We start from the raw sequence: 17,855 nt of genomic DNA on the forward strand, positions 1-17,855 counted from the left end.
TCTTGAATTTCAAATCTGCAGTTCTTTCAACTGTTGTGGACACAATAATAAAGATCTAACATCTGAAGTCATGACTCAAGTGAACAGAACCTTCCACCCACTAACAGTAGAAATAAAAAAATAAAATCTGTGCTCCAGGCGAGGCCAAACACAAATCACCTAACTCTTGCCAGGTCTATCATTGTAAGCATAGCAAGACTGAGTTCTTCCAACTTGTTTTTTATGGATGTGCATGCTCTTGACCATTTCAGTAAATCTCCAATTTCATTGAAGCCAGTGACAGGGACAAGAAAACAAGCCCTATGAAATAACAAAAGGGTATTATAGCTGAAGCTTATCATCTTACATCTTTCTAATTTCATCAGGAACAATTAGAAAGCACTGGTTCATTTCCTATCCACTATACAAATCTAAAACTTTTTGGGATCATTCTATTTCTGGGCCAGTAATGTTACAGAGTGTTCTGCAGTCAGTATAGTTGAACTGTCTATTATTATAATACTAATTGCATTCTAAAAATTTGCAATGTGATTTCAGACACGACAATGCAAAATAATTAAGAATCCTAAACCTCATGGTATTAACTACTAACAAGAGAAAATCTGCAGATGCTGGAAATCCAAGCAACACACACAAAATTCTGGAGGAACTCAGCAGGTCAGGCAATATCTATAGAAAAACGTAGAGTCAACATTTCAGGCCAAAACCCTTCAGCAGGACTGGAGGCAAAAAGCTGAAGAGTAGTTCTAATTTACTGAGTAGTAGCTGAGTTGTTCCTCCAACCTAATTGTGGCCTTATATACTGTGTTCAGTGCTCCCGGTGTGGCCTCTTGTACATCGGTGAGACCCGACGTACACTGGGAGACTGCTTTGCCGAGCATCTTCCCTCCATCTGCTAGAACAAGCGGGATCTCCCAGTGGCCATCCATTTTAATTCCACTTCCCATTCCCATATGTCCATCCATGGCCTCCTCCTCTGTCGGGATAAGGCCACACTTATATTCCTTTTGGGTTGCCTCCAACCCGATTGCGTGAACATCGATTTTTCGAACTTCTGGTAATGCCTCCCCACCCCCCCCCTTCACCATTTCCCATCCCTTGTCCTTCTCTCATGTTATTTCCTTGCTCACCCATTGCCTCCCTCTAGTGCTCCTCCCCCACCCCCTTTTTTTCTTTCTTCCATGGCCTTCTGTCTCTTTCACCAGTCAACTTCCTAGCTCTCTGCTTCATCCTTCCCCACTCCAAGTTTCATCTGCAGCCTGGCGTTTCTCTCTCCCCCCCCCCCCCCCCCCCCCCACAACCTTTCAAATCTACTCCTCAGCTTTTTTTCTCCAGTCCTGCCGAAGGGTTTTGGCCCTTTTTCCATAGATGTTGTCTGGCCTGCTGAGTTTCTCCACCATTTTGTGTGTGTGGCTGGTATTAAATACTGTTTATTACTCTGTAGTTTTAACTATGCAATTTTGGTTTTCACAAAGGGCTTAGGTAGCATTTGCCAATCTACATTACATACTTTTTATTGAAGTAGAACAGTTCACTATCATGAGAACGAGCCACAAAAACTTTTGCTGTTAGATTTAACCATTATTCTTAACTTTTTTAAAATTTAGTATCAATAAATCACAAGGAGTACAAAAATGTCACTACCAAATATATCGTCTTTACACTTCTGTAAAATATCACATCAAACTACCACTAAGCGCCAAACTGAAATATGAAACTGATGTGACTTTTTATATATAAAAATACACACACACTAAAAACAATGTTACTTGGTTTCTACATACTTACTATGAATACTATTCCTTTGAACTTGCCACATGTATACATCGAGATATAATAATTAATAGTTTGCCACTGTACAGGTCATAAGTTGCTGACAAGAAATCAACTGCTCCAAACTACAAATCTGAATGCTTACTTCTCCCACTAAGATCAATGCAATTTGTTTGGTGTGGAGCCAAGAAATAGGAAATATAAAATATTCTCAATTAGGTGATTAACTTGCTTTGTGCATTACAACTAGTCAAATTACAATTAGTACATACTAACTGAGACAATTCTGGATTTAGGTATGAAATGAATGCTCACTTTGGGTTATTCTGTTTAACATTTTATCACACTATTGCTGCATTATTTTCCTTTTTTTGAAATAGGTGGCATTTGAAGGATTTACCTTAACATTTCATCAGTGCAACTTTAATGAATAGACACGGAAACCTGTGCAAGGTACAAGAACGGAGAGAATGGAACACTGCACGAAGCAACTAGGAACTGATCAAAGCAGAATATGCATGTAATGGAACTTATATAAAAAATGTGGTGACAGAGAATGCATAAAACTCCAGGCTCTCCTAATTAGAAAACATTTGACATGGTTTTGGCTTCTGAGAGTATGTGTCATAAAAGATGGCAATTATGGGAATTATACTGCTTTTCAGAGCTCTGCTGCAATTTAGTAAAGGTTCAAGCTTCAGCCGAACTTCACTTCTGCATGGTGGCTGATTATGTGTGAAACAATGCTGCAGGCGTTTTCTACCTGTGATCTTATGCAGTCAATTATTAACAACCATGGAAGAATATAATTTTTACCTTAGTGCTAGTATTGAAAGTGGTTACCTAAAACACTGCTTCAACATACAGGCATTTAGAGTTCTTTCTCAGTGTAACAAAATTTAGCCAGTGACTAGTTTGTAAAAAGACAGGCAATATTCATGCTTTGCAGAAGAAGTCTTTATTCTTGCATCTAGTATCACAATACAACAATGCAAAAGATTTTTATTTGTGGATTTAAAACACTTACAGATACTATTAATGTTCATGAAAGGTATATAATGGTAATCAAAAGGTTCCTTACCTTCGGACAACCACAGCCTCGTACAAGCTCCAGATGTTTTCTAGCACTAATTGCACAAAGAGAGGCTTTTTGCCTTTTGACTGTGACAACAAAGAAAATTGTCTCAGTTAATTGAAAGTTAATTGAGAAAGATGTATGCTGCTTTAAAAGTTGTTAAGCCAACACATTTTTCCATGAACTTCATATTTTATACTACAGATCCAAAAGAACACCCACAGAATTTTCACGATTGGCTACCTCAAGTGAATTGAAGACCTGGGAAAGCAGATTACTCAGTTTTTAAATACAAGTGATTCAGCAGATGCTGGAAATCCAGAACAACGCACACAAGATGTTGGAGGAATTCAGAAGGTCAGGCAACAATCTACGGAAGGGAATAAAAATTTGACATTTTGGACCAAGACCAGGAATGGCTGATGAAGGGTCTCGACACAAAATATCAACTCTTTATTCCCCTCCATAGAAGCTGCATGACCTGCTGAGTTCCTCCAGAACTATGTCTGTTATTGTGTTTTCTTTTGGCAGTAGTGCCAATCTCCCAACAAAAATTATTGGGAGACTGGCCATATGGAATTCCCAGATTATTTTTGAATGATCATTATTGTGACATTCTGGTGATTTACATGTTCTTCTCTCAAGTTTTAGGGGGTTCTGAAAACTGTATATGCATCTATGGACCTATCTGTAAACCAATATCCACACATTACAGAAAGCCCTCTTTTAATCTTCACAAAACAGCACAAATTTGAATGGGATATAAAACAGACTTCCAAATGGAACACATCCCACTCTGACAGGGAGAGTCAGACTTAAACTAAGGCTTTAATAGTCTAGTCAATTTCAAAATTTCATACTTCACCTTTGATCTCCAGAATATTAAGCAAACAGTTGAAATGTTTATATGTCTGCAACCTTCCAATCCAGACAGATAAGATTGCAAGCATCTCTTACTGATGAGAAATCAAAGTCCCAGTAGATTTAACTCATAGTATTAAATAACTTATACTAAATTGATCATCTAAACTTAGTAAATCATATGGATGGCTAAGAAGAGAAATGGAAAATATTTTTTGCTGTTTTTGAAAGAATTGCTGTATTTCTGGTCACAGCTAACCTGGACAAAGGAACTAAAATAACTCACACACAGGCTGCTGCTACGTTTCCAAATCCCTCTACCTTGTGGTAACTGAGAGTCACAAATTCCCACAGAACCTATGTTCATTTGATAGTTGCTTGAGGCTCCAGAGCTTCAGAGAGTGTGTGAGAAGAAGGAATGACCCCAAGTTTAGATCATTTAAGTACTGGGCCACATTGAAAAGGTCAAGGTGTCAGGACAGAGGTGAGGGACCAACCAGTTCTGCCCGCTGCTCTGCTATGTTTACTCAGCTCTGCGATGAACTGAGGCTATGGTCTGCTCCAGCTGCAGTGACGCCTGGCTTTGTGTCTTTCGTAAAACTTCAGTTCTGAATGCAATTTGCTTACTTTTACTGTTTGCACAATTTTTTCCTATTCTCTGCACATTATAAGTGTTTGACAGTCTTTTTTAAATGGGGTTCTTGGGGTCTCTTAGTTTTGTGACTGCCTGTAAGGAGACAAATCACATACTTTAATAATAAATGCCTTGAACTTAGAGGCAGAGGACCATTCAGCCATTGCAAGTGTGAATGAGAAGTCCTCCTTGGGATTCCAACTGCTTACTGCACATGGGGATGGGGCCAGAAAAGCAGCCCTAAATATAGGCTATTTCCCTCATCCTCAACTTGATGATTGCCTTGAATGGGATGACTTCTAAATTGCAGATGGTCCTACTTCCTCTGCTCAAAGGCATACACAATTCTGATGATGGTCCTGGGCCTGAATCATCAACTGCTTTTTCTCCTCACAGCTGTTGCCTGACTAGTTGATTGCTTCCAGCCCTCTTGTTAACTGATTTATCAGCAACACACATAAAATGCTGGAGGACCTCAGCAGGCCAGGCAGCATCTATGGAAGAGAGTACAGTCGACATTTCGGGTTGAGACTCTTCAGCAGGATGGAAGAAAAAAAGATGAGGAGTAGATTTAAAAGGAGGGGGAGGGAAGAGAGAAACACAAGGACATAGGTGAAACTTGTATAGGGACGGTGAAGTAAAGAGTTGGGAAGTTGACTGGTGAAAGAGATGCAAGGCTGGAGAAGGGGGAATCTAATAGGAGAGGACAGAAGGTCATGGACGAAAGAAAAGGAGGGAGGAGCACCAGGGGGAAGCAATGGGTGGGCAATTAGATAAGCTGAGAAAGGGAAAAGAAGATGGGGAATGGTGAAGGTCGGGGATGCATTACAAGAAGTTTGAGAAATCAATGTTCATGCCATCAAGTTAGAGGCTACCCAGCAAATCATTTTGTGAAAGTGAGGTGTTGGCAGCACAAGGCTAACTGTTTTACCCAGAACTGTAGACTTTCATTTATTTTCTGCCACCATTTCTTTACCATCCATGTGCTCTTGGGAATCTCTATCAAAATCTCTATTGTTATGAACACAATAAAATACTGGTTCTCATCAAGATGCGCTCATTTTTATTTGTGATACATAGTCAATGAATAAAACATGGTTGCTATTTTCCCCTTTATTTAGTGGACCAATCATTCTTTTATAACATGATATATTTCTGAATGGCAGTACTACAGAGATTAGTTTACTTAGCAAACGGACAACCATGGGAATAACAACAAAGTGAATGGTGTCCTAATCCAATTTATGGCCAGGCTCATTGAATAGCAATGACATAGAAACTCTGCCCAATTACTGCCGTCATGCATTTGGCCATCAGCATCAAGTACAAACTTGGGAAATTTATCACAACCACAATGAGGTGGACTTAACCAATTATTAAAAAATACCCTATAAGTCTTGCCAGGTAGTGATTTAGAGATACAACATAACCAGCCTCAGTCTGAGTAAAATCTCATTATTTTGTGTTAAACATACTTTAGGTGGAATTGTCTGCACATTAAGCAACATACCTGAGCTCCTTTCATTATCTTCTTTGCTTTTGTGTTCAGATAGTAGTCACCCCAAAGAGTCTTCAGCAGCACTTCAGCTTTAATACCCACTTTTTCACTGTACATCTGGACAAACTCTTCAATTCTGCAATTAAATGAGATTTTCACACTTAGACAGCATGAACGTGCACCATCTTTTTTTCCACGGTTGCAGAATAAAGAACTAGAAGACATAAGTTTAAGGTGAGACAGGAGAGATTTAATAAGAATCCGAGGGGCAACTCTTGCTACCCAGACGATGGTCAGTACATAGAATGAGCTGCCAGAGTAAGTGGTTGCAGCAGGTATATTAACACCATTTAAAAGGTACTTGGACAGTACATGGATAAGAAAGGTTTAAAGTGATATTCACAGGCAAATGAGACTAGCTTTGATGGGAATCTTAGCTGGCATGGACTGGTTTGGCTGAAGGGTCTGTTTCTGTGCTCTATGAATCTATCAGCTGAGGTACGTGTTTGAGAGTCACAAGATTATAGAGAAAACAACTGAATTCTCCGACATATAGCAACAAATAGATGGATATAAATTGACAATTTGAAAAGAAAGATACAAAGAAAGATTCGAGGAATGTAAAAGAGAGACAGAAAGTATTCCTTAATTACTTCATGGGATTTCAAATTTCAAAACCCGTTACAGCAAATCAAGTATTCAGGTTGTCATAAAAACAGAAAATACTGGAAAAACTTGGCAGATTTGACATTAATTTAATCTTGTAATGTAAAAAACACAGCAACCAAGTTGAACAAATCAAGCTCCTACAAAAGCAATATGAAAATGATTGAATTGTCTATTTTAAGGATGCTTACTGGAGGAACAAAATTGATCAGAAAAATAAGGACAGGTACCAGACTCCTCTTCTGTGTATTCTCATGGGTTGTTTAGAAGCTATCTGAAGAGCTAACATGTTCATTGCAGCAAAAGCAATCTTGCAATAAACTAATGACAGCATTTCCATTTCTCCATCACAGGAATGGTGAGGAAAGCAGTTTCCGACCATTCAAAATTGGACTTTTTGGTCACGGCTCTGACACAGTAAATTAAAAAGACAAGCTATTTCAGCCATGTTTTTCAACTAACCTATTTTGAAATCTGATAGATTTGGTTTAATTCAGATTTATTTATCACACATATATCAAAACATGCAGTAAAATGCATCATTTGTGTTAACAGCTAACACACCTAAGATTGTGCTGGGGACAGCCCGCAAGTGTTGCCTGCCACACATTCTGGACTCCCAAGCAAAGAAAGATGGCAGTTCTGAAATACCACCTGGCTGATCAGTACTCTTGAAACATCTGTGCTCTATGGCATGCCTTATCAGAGTGTGATAAGGGAGTGCAACCTTAAACTGGGAAAATTAGTTGGTGAACAGGTGGCCACACACACACACACACACAAGAGTTTATTCATTAAGGAACTACAATTTTAAAAAGGCAAATTTATTTTTAATTTAAAGGATTTATGTGTTTATGCTGAGGGGTCTTCATTTCTTAGCATTTAAAAGATGTTTATTTTTGTTGTTTTTAAATGATTCTGGACACGAATGAATGCTAGAGAAACTTGATGCCTTTTACATTTTGAAATCTATCTAGCTCCATCTTAAATATGCTCAGCAACTTAACATTTACAGCTTCTGTAGTAGAGAATTCAACAGATTCACAAATGAATGAAGAAGTATCTCCACAATATTATTGCTACCAAAGGTAAAATGAAGACTGATGCTTCATTTCCAGTATCCGCTGGTAAAATAACTCTGGTCAGTAATTAGTATCAGTATTAGCTGAAGTTTCTCCCAATCCTCCTCAGTAATTTGTATTAAAAGTTATTAAAGTTGCAAGTGACAATTCCAGAACAATACATACAGTACAAAATGTTAGAGGAACTCCTGATAAAAGGGTCTCAGCCTAAAACTTTAACTGTTTATTTCCCTCCATAGATCCTGCATTTTATGTGTGATGGTCAAGATTTCCAGCATCTACAGAATCTCTTTTATCTGAGTGACAATTCAAATTTCATTTGGATGTGTCATTGGTACGAAAAATTAAAAATTAAAATTATCTGTTTGGTCACTTGTAGACTCACGGTTACAGTTCTCCAATGAGCTTCACAACATTTAGTGTTATGGATCATTATTGCTGTCCCAATAGGCAAGTTTCATTTCACAAAGATGGCATTTGGCATATTATTTATGAAGACTTTCAATTGTCAATTTCATCCAGATATTTGCAGTAGGTTGCTCTTTGGCCCTTCATGTAACTCTCAAAGACAAAGACCCACCAACAGTCTTCAGCAAACGGCTCTGCACTCAAGTGCTGTGTGGGAGAAAACAGGCTGGCCTTTTGAAGTCTACATTTTTGTAGTCACCTTGACATTTGGGTTGGCCTTCAGCCATGTTCAGTAGTTATACTGTAACCTGGTAAACAGTGGACGCAGGGTCAGCAGCCAGAAAATTCCCTGGGCAGTAATGTAGAAGCTCCTGATGTGACCATTATGCCTTGACTTATGCCGATGAACATCAACAGCTTGTACATTATACTACAGAGGAGTCCCAGAGTCATTCAGCAAGTACCTAAAAGCAGCAATAATAGCCAACATTACAAAGATTCACAAAAGGTGTAACTCAGACCTTGGCAGTGGATTCACCACAGACAAAAAGATAAACTGAGCAGCTTTTTGAAAGAACAAAAGGTAGATGATGAAACTGGTAAGATCCTAAGCTGACTGTTGATTGTGCAAAAGTATCAAAGGATGCAAGGCAAAGACATGGAAGGTAGCTGAGATACAGATCAATAATGAAACAAGCTTTTACTCACATTCGCATTCCTTTGAGCAAAGTGAAACAAAATCTACTGCAACTGTCTCTCCTAAAGATATTCTGTTTAAAATGAAAGGGCATTTGGAATATTCGACATGACACAGCAGGTGAGGCCAGGGCCGACTGTAAAGCCATGAAGGATTAGGGAATCTACTCCTTCAGTGTCAATGATCATCCTCGCCTTGCTCAGGGTAGTCTGGGTTTAGGGACAGAATTTGTCTGCCAGCAGCCCACATTTCTGTATTCACAACAGTAGTTAATTCCACACTGCAGAGAATTTCCCCAAGAATCAGTATGGGAAATCTGAGTCCAGCAACACAAAACATTTGCACGGAGCCAGCTGCCAGGTTCTGGCAGCATGCCCAGCCTGTAACGCAAGCAGATCCTTGCAGTGGGAAAAGTAATGTAGCCACTGCTGGAGACCCAAAGACATATAAAATAAAATACTCCAGGGTCAGCAAAACACTGCAGATTCCACAAGATCACTTAAAAAGCCACAATATAAGCACGGAAGAGTGAAACCAAAACAAGTCAGGAGGATGAGATAATCCTCCTCTAGTGACTTTAAAACATACTGCATGTGTCAACAGAAACTGCTTTAGTTCCATGAAACAACTAATATGTAACAGCCTCAACTGTGATAGACATCTCTGATTCCCATCAGAGAAAAAGTAATCTCCAGAATTTACTTCAGCAAATATTGTGAAACTGAAGAAACAGTATAGTTTATGGAGCATCTGGAAACTTTAAATTCACTAAGACAGGTATCACACACTCATCAAAATCAAGCAACAATATCTACTGCAGAATGTAAAACCTCACCTTCCCAAACCTAAAAGCCTCAAAAAATAATTAAATAAGATATTGTGTTCAATTCTGGTCACCTCATTATAGGAAGGATGTGGAAGCTATGGAGAGGGTGCAGAGGAGATTTACCAGGATGTTGCCTAGTTTGGAGAACAAGTCATATGAAGCAAGGTTAGCAGAACTGGGACTTTTCTCTTTGGAGCATAGAAGAATGAGAGGGGACTTGATAGAGGCCTACAAGATTATGAGAGGCATAGATAGGGTGGATAGTCAGTAGCTGTTTCCCAGGGCACCAATTGCAAACACCAGAGGGCATATGTACAAAATTAAGGGAAGGAAGTTTAGGGGAGACATCAGGGGTAAGTTTTTTTTACACAGAGGGTTGTGAATGTCTGGAATGACTTGCCAGGGATGGTGGTGGAGGCTAAAACATTAGGGGTATTTAAGAGCTTCTTGGACAGGCACATGGATGAAAGAAAAATAGAGGATTATGGGGTAGTGTGGGTTTAGTACTTTTTTTTAAGGATTATATGGGTCGGCACAACATGGAGGGCCGAAGGGCCTGTACTGTGCTGTAATGTTCTATGGTTCTAAGACATTTTAGCCTTATCCAGTCTCAAATGGAGTCTTTTAAACCAGATCAACTACTAGCAGTAGTATCAAACTAAGTCTGAGTGATGACTGTGGCTAGAATACAAAAACTTAGACTAATATTAGACTGAAGGTGTATTATATAGTTCCACCTTTCTGATCTGAACTCTTAGGTCAACAAACAAAATTCCTTGGCACTGTTCAGCAGTAGCACAAACTGTCGCTTCCTACAACAGTACAGTGAGTACTTTTTAAAGAGCTTCATTGTCTCTAAAATGTTTCAGAATACATGTAAGGGATATGAAACGCATGAGAGATTTTTTTATCTTTACCATTCAAATGATAGTGCACAGGGATCAGAAAAGGAGATCAATGGCCTTTTATTAGCAATTATGTTTACAAGAGATGCACTCAGATTGTGACTCAATTATTTTTCCATCTTCTGAGCAACTGATGCAAGTGATTTGGGACCTAAACCACAGCCCACACCTGTCCCCAAATAAAAATCATCAAACTCGGATATTAAATTATCAAATGATTCAGCATCAAGAGGTATTTACTTACAACAATCCCAAAGTTTGATGGCTATTAGAAATTTTTCATTTCACTAAGAAAGGGACTTGTTTATTTTTAAAGTCTCCCGCCCCCCCCCCCCCCCCCCCCCCCCCGCAAACTGGCGTAAGTACTTTTCTCAAATTCCTTAAATTCTTAAAATGTTTGATCTAATTACTCATTTTCATTAACATTACAGAGCCTATCTGTCATTCCTCTGAATCAAGGCTATATTTCCTCCAAGACTGAAAAATCCCTAGAAGAAAAAACAATTCAATTAAAGGCTTTAAACTGCCAAAGTGCAAGTTTTCTGCCAGTATTCTAGTTCACAGGGGAAAAATGTAAGCATCTTACTTGGCAATGTAATTATCTTCTGCACTTGTCCATCATTTTATTGATTAATTTAACAAAATCCCTAAGTTAGTTCTTTCTTTGCAATTATCTATCTCTCTCACACACACACACATTTTGAATACATTGTGGCGACCCACTTCCCAGCGCACTCGAACCGGCTCACAAAGTGGCGCGTGCCGGCATAGAGGCCGGTTCCAAAGAGGGCACCATGTCTGCTTCACCAGCAAGAGGAAAAGCCCGCGCGCGGGACAGGATTGTGAATACGCACCCCCTACAGTATTCCCGCCCAGGGAGGGCGGGATCAGGAAGGCTTTAAAGCGAGGCCACGAAGTCTGAATAAATCTCTTTTGCAACTGCAGCTCACCGACTCTGTGTCATTTATTTCAGTGCTGCGTGTAGCACACCGCTACGATTGGTGACCCCGACGGCCCAAACGATATTTGGGCCAAAGATGAATGACGCCGCATCTGTTCATGCAGTTTTGTTAAAACTGCCAAGCTTCTGGATGCTGCGATCTCACCTATGGTTCCAGCAAGCAGAAGCCCAATTCCACATTCGGCAGATAACCTCAGATGACACACGTTACTACTACGTGGTGAGCTCCCTCGACCAGGAAACAGCGTCCCAGGTTGAGGAGTTCATACAGTCTCCCCCAGCGGACGGCAAATACACAGAATTCAAAGCCTTGCTCATAAGGACTTTCGGACTCTCACGGCGTGAGCGAGCTGCCCGTTTACTGCACCTGGATGGTTTGGGAGACAAGCCGCCATCGGCTTTGATGAACGAGATGCTCTCCCTGGCCGGAGGTCACAAGCCCTGCCTCATGTTTGAGCAGGCATTCCTGGAGCAGCTGCCCGAGGACATACGCCTGCTGCTGTCCGACGCGGACTTCAGCGATCCCCGGAGGGTGGCGGCCCGGGCGGACGTGCTGTGGAACGCCAAGAAGGAGAGTGGGGCATCCGTCGCACAGATCACCAGGCCACGCTCCCAGCAGCAGACCAGACCAGGCCTGGCAGCAGAGCCGGCTAACCCCAGAGGCAGGGGTGAGAAGGCCAACGAACAATGGTGCTTCTACCACCAGCGGTGGGGCACAGAAGCCCGCTGCTGTAGCCCGCCCTGCAAGTTCCCGGGAAAAGCCAGGGCCAGCCGCTGCTGATGGCTACGGCGGCTGGCCATCGGGATAGCCTCCTGTATGTGTGGGACAAGCGGTCGGGACGCCGCTTTTTGGTCGACACCGGAGCCGAGATCAGCGTCTTACCTCCGACGAGTTACGACACCCACAACAGGGCACCGGGTCCCACCCTGAGGGCCGTGAACGGCAGCGGAGTAAGGACCTACAGCACCCGTACGGTGCAGCTACAGTTCGGCTCCAGCCAGTTCACGTGGGACTTCACACTGGCCGCCGTAGCCCAACCGCTCCTGGGCGCAGATTTTTTGCGGGCTCACAGCCTACTGGTCAACCTGCAAGGGAAGAGACTGGTCCACGCCGAGACCTCTCAAACGCTCTCCCTGGGTGAAGCCCAGTTGCCGGCCCGACATCTAGACTCCATTACGCTGTCCGACAACGACTTCACCAGGGTCCTGGCAGATTTCCCATCGGTTCTGGCACCGCAGTTCATGGCAGCCATGCCCAGACACAGCGTACAGCACCACATCCCGACACAAGGACCACCCTTCCACACCCGTACGCGAAAGCTTCCCCCGGACAAGCTCCGGCTGGCAAAGGAGGAGTTCAAGAGGATGGAGGAATTGGGGATCATACAGCGGTCCGACAGCCCATGGGCCTCCCCCCTGCACATGGTGCCCAAAGCAACAGGGGGCTGGAGACCATGTGGCAACTACCGCAGGCTGAATGAGGCTACAACACCGGACCGCTACCCTGTGCCGCACATTCAGGACTTTGCAGCAAACCTGCACGGCGCACAGATCTTCTCCAAGGTAAACCTCGTCTAGGGATACCATCAAATCCCAATGCATCCGGACGACGTCCCCAAAACAGGACTCATCACCCCTTTCAGCCTTTTCGAGTTCCTCCGCATGCCGTTCAGCCTAAAGAATGCCGCACAGACGTTTCAGCGGTTAATGGATGCGGTGGAACGCAACCTGGACTTCGCTTTCATCTATTTGGACGACATCCTCATAGCCAGCAGCAGTCATCAGGAGCATCTGTCCCACCTCCGTCAACTCTACGCCCGACTGAGTGAATACGGCCTGACAATCAACCCGGCCAAATGCCAGTTCGGGCTCGACACCATCGACTTCCTGGGCCACAGGATTACTAAAGACGAGGCAACCCCTCTGCCCACCAAGGTAGACGCAGTCCGCCATTTCCCCCGACCCAACACAATCAAAGGCCTTCAGGAATTCGTGGGTATGGTAAATTTCTACCACCACTTCCTCCCTTCAGCTGCCCGAATCATGCACCCCCTGTTCGCCCTGATGTCGGGTAAGGGGAAGGACATTACCTGGGACAAGGAGTCCGCTGCCGCTTTCATTACAACCAAAGAAGCCTTGGCAAACGCCGCGATGCTAGTGCACCCCAGAACGGACGTCCCTACCGCCCTCACAGTGGACGCATCTAACACGGCAGTCGGTGGGGTGCTGGAACAACTCATCGAGGGTCGCTGGCAACCCCTGGCGTTTTTCAACAAACACCTACGACCACCCGAGCTCAAGTACAGTGCTTTCGACCGGGAACTGTTGGCGCTATACCTGGCAATCCAGCATTTCAGGTACTTCTTGGAAGGTAGGCCCTTCACTGCGTTCACGGACCACAAACCGCTTACCTTTGCGTTCACAAAGGCATCCGACCCCTGGTCGTCCCGCCAGCAGCAACATCTGTCCTACATCTTCGAATACATGACGGATGTCCGGCATGTCTCGGGAAAGGACAATGTCGTGGCGGATGCCCTCTCCTGCCCTAACATCCTAGCCCTGTCCCAGGGGGTAGACTATGAAGCACTGGCGGAGGCGCAGCAGACAAACGAGGAGATCCCTAGTTACAGAACCGCAGTCTCCGGTTTGCAGTTCCAGGACCTCCCCGTAGGCCCAGGTGAGAGGACCCTTCTCTGTGACGTCACCAACAGCCAACCCCGCCCCGTCGTCCCAGCAGCCTGGCGGCGGCGCGTTTTCAACTCCATTCACAACTTAGCGCACCCCTCCATCAGGACAACCGTCCGGATGGTCTCCAACAGGTTCGTTTGGCACGGACTCCGCAAGCAGGTCAGTGAATGGGCCAAAATGTGCATGCACTGCCAAACAGCCAAGGTGCAGCGGCACACCAAAGCTCTGCCACAGCAGTTCCACCCCACCCACTGGCTTTTCGACCACATTCATGGGGATATCGTGGGCCCCCTGCCAGTGTCGTGAGGAGCGCGTCACCTCCTGACTATCGTGGACCGGTTCACAAGATGGCCAGGGGCGGTCCCACTCACTGACACCACCTCCGAATCTTGCGCCCGAGCACTGATTGCAATCTGGGTATCTTGCTTTGGCGTACCGGCCCACATTACCTCCGACAGAGGCGCCCACTTCACCTCCAGCCTGTGGTCAGCTATGGCCAGCCTTTTGGGGACACAGCTGCACCACACAACTGCCTACCACCCACAGTCGAACGGACTAGTGGAACGTTTCCACCGTCACCTGAAGTCGGCTCTCATGGCCCGCCTCAAAGGGCCTAACTGGGTGGACGAGCTTCCCTGGGTCCTACTCGGAATCCACATGGCACCCAAAGACGATCTGCACACCTCGCCAGTCAAGTTGGTGTACGGCGCACCCCTGGTCATCCCGGGGAGTTCATACCAGCCCCAAGGGGGCAAGAGGAAGAACCCGCAGCAGTCCTGGACAGACTACGCGAGAGGCTCGGTAACCTGGCCCCCATACCCACTTCGCAGCATGGGCAGAACCCGACCTGCGTACCCAAAGACCTGCGAAACTGTAAGTTCATTTTTGTACGACGGGGCGGACATCGGGCACCGCTACAGCGGCCCTACGAGGGGCCGTTTACGGTGATCAGAAACAACGGGTCCACATTCATGCTGGACATTGGGGGGAAAGAGGAGGTTTTCACGGTGGACCGACTCAAACCGGCCCATGTGGACGTGGCGCAGCCGGTCGAGATTCCGGCACTGCGGTGCAGAGGCAGACCTCCCAAACAGAGTCCGACCCAGACTGTGGACATTGGGGGGTGTATCGCCGGTTCTGGGGGGGGGGTTATGTGGCAACCCAGTTCCCAGCGCACTCGAACCGGCTCACAAAGCAGCGCGCGCCGGCATTGAGGCCGGTCCCAAAGAGGGCACCAATCCTGCTTCACCAGCAAGGGGAAAAGCCCGTGCGCGGGACAGGACTGTGAATACGCGCCCCCTACAGTATTCCCGCCTGGGGAGGGCGGGATCAGGAAGGCTTTAAAGCGAGGCCGCGAAGTTTGAATAAATCTCTTTTGCAACTGCAGCTCACCAACTCCGTGTCGTTTATTGCAGCGCTGCGTGTAGCACACCGCTACAACATGCTCTTTTCTCTTCAGACATAAAATGGACAATTAATCAGTCCATACCCAACTTAAATTTGCCCAAACAATCGTAATTTAATCTTTAGCTATTACAATAACGTGGTTTTTAAAAATTGCAAAATAATGGAACTGACTAGATTAGTTTGTATATGGCCATTTGGATGGATGAAATAACCTTCTGCTATGCTGTATTGATCCCAAATATTGTTGAAATACTGTTCTAATTCCACTAATGGATCCATTCAATATGTTGTGGGAAGCTACACACACTTTGCAAGGTTAGAGTGTTAAATTTCTCTTCAGCTACACTGGCACAACTGGGTAAAACTGGAATGAAAGGCAACAAATCTGAAAAAGATATTAAATTAAAAAATAAGTATAGCTAAAGTTAAGTTCAATAAGTTACATTAAATTTAGGTGCATGGCTGTGAAATATTTTAACATTTTTTCTTTCCACCATATACCTGAATATGATCCACCTGAGAAAGATAACAGGAGAAAAGAAAGCATTTGCCAGGTGTCCACTGTGAGTCACAGAATTTAGTATTGGGACTACTGATTTAAAGGAGACCTGAATAAATTAAATTAAAATCTATGACCTTACATTCCCGGAATTAAGCATGCTCTCCTAGGCATTAAAGCCCTCCCTGACTCTGACCATTTCTTACTACATCATCATAAATCAGGCATTATTTATATGCTCTTTCATTGCTATTTATTTCATACTTGATTCTAAGATCCCACAAAACAAAGAAATAATAAAGAATAATAAAGCTGGATAGGCATGAATAAGTGGTAGTGAAGACCACTGGAGATGATGGTTATAGGATTTTGCAATTCTGTGAGGATACTATTCTTTCTTTACACTAGAGATGGCACCAGACATTAAAAGCAGAGAAAGTGTACAATTCCAGGAAAAGAATGTAAAGAAGAATTCATTTGAACTTACTTCCTAGGAAATGTAAGTAAAATGCAACTGTTATGGAATTCCCAAACCTAACACAACAAAAGCCAATTACATCAGAAAAGTTTCTTAAATTCATCTTATTTTCTTTCTGAGAAAACCTGAAGTTGCACATAAAAGAAAAACACTACCTATTTGTCCCTTCTCTAGATAATAGTTTCCAAAGTGAACAGGAAGCAAAACTTTTTGAAGAAACTATTTAAAATATAGTTTGTGGCTAGTTTGTAACACATTTTGGACATCCTTGATGTTAGTAGAGTTAATTATACAAACATTCTTTTCCTCTTCCTAAGTTGGGAGGAAGCTCTGAGGTTAAATGTCCACAGGTTTGTCCTAATATTTTCCATTTCTTTTCTGAAAGTACCTCAAAGAGTAATGTAAATCAGTTCCTGTATTCTCCTTTTTAAAAACAATTATAAATAGAAATGGTCAATAAATATCTATTGCCATAATAAAATTACTAAATGTAATTCCCATAGAACTTTCAATAAAATGAAGAAGCCATGTTGGGTGGTTCTTATTCAGCATGAATGGGTTGCATACTGGAGGAATGATGGATGCATGTTTGTGAAGAATTTCACTTAATCAAAGTGAAAGCACTTAATCAAACCTTCTATAGAAGTTTATTTTCTATGTTTAGTAAATGCTTAACAAGCTATAGTAGTCTCATTTCTTGAGTTAATCGTTATAATCAACAAGATACAATACTGCCCCTTCATCACTATACAAAGAGTTATCACAGAGGCCTCACAACAAAGGCTAGCTGTCATTTACTGGTTCTCAGTCCACTCAGACTCATTGATTCTAACTCCTACAAGGAGTGTTGCACTGGAAGCAGGCACCAGAAGGTCTGCAGATCATCTTGGATGCTCTTGATCAGTATACAGGTCAATAAAAGGAACTTGGAGGTGTAGTCAAGGAGAGTTCCATATATACTACAAGACTCAGTAGTCTATAGTTCCCAGAATTATCAATGTAAGCTTTCTTGAACAAGATTTGTGATTATCCAGTCCTCAGGATACAAGTATAATCATCAACCCCCCCCCCCCCCAGTTATCCCTTCCCCCACTTCCCATAGTAACCTCATTTGGCACTGGAACTTATCTAATGTTTTACAGAAGTTCCAACATTGACTCTTTCTTAACCAAGACATGTTCCAGTATATTAGCCTGTTCTAAGCTGAATTCACATTCGTTAAGGTCTCGCTCCCTGGTGAACACCAAAGCAAATATTCATCAAGGACTTCCCCTATAGCGTCCACCTCCAGGCACTAGTTTCTCCCTTTAGCCGAGTGGTCATACCATCACTCTAGTCATCCTCCAGTTCTTCACATAAGTGGGGTTTACTCACGCCCCCTTCTAGCTCCCCTATGA

The 17,855-nt window shown here is 43.3% G+C and overlaps 1 protein-coding gene across 2 annotated transcripts in view; it reads right to left on the minus strand.

The window, feature by feature from the left end:
- efl1 (elongation factor like GTPase 1) overlaps positions 1 to 17,855 on the minus strand; it is a 280,941-nt gene that overhangs the window by 204,454 nt on the left and 58,632 nt on the right. Inside the window, exons 1-3 of one of the 2 annotated variants that reach the window (XM_073033004.1) lie at positions 8,706 to 8,976; positions 5,854 to 5,977; positions 2,855 to 2,934 (exon numbers count right to left, since the gene is read on the minus strand). In XM_073033004.1, coding sequence (XP_072889105.1) covers positions 2,855 to 2,934; positions 5,854 to 5,977; positions 8,706 to 8,842 — 341 coding nt within the window. In that variant the 5' untranslated portion in view covers positions 8,843 to 8,976. Of the gene's footprint in view, positions 1 to 2,854; positions 2,935 to 5,853; positions 5,978 to 8,705; positions 8,977 to 17,855 lie in introns of those variants that run through there. The other variant, XM_073033003.1, reaches the window with a different exon arrangement.

This window comes from Hemitrygon akajei, chromosome 30 (genome assembly GCF_048418815.1).
Source record: "Hemitrygon akajei chromosome 30, sHemAka1.3, whole genome shotgun sequence".
Lineage (NCBI taxonomy): Eukaryota > Metazoa > Chordata > Chondrichthyes > Myliobatiformes > Dasyatidae > Hemitrygon > Hemitrygon akajei.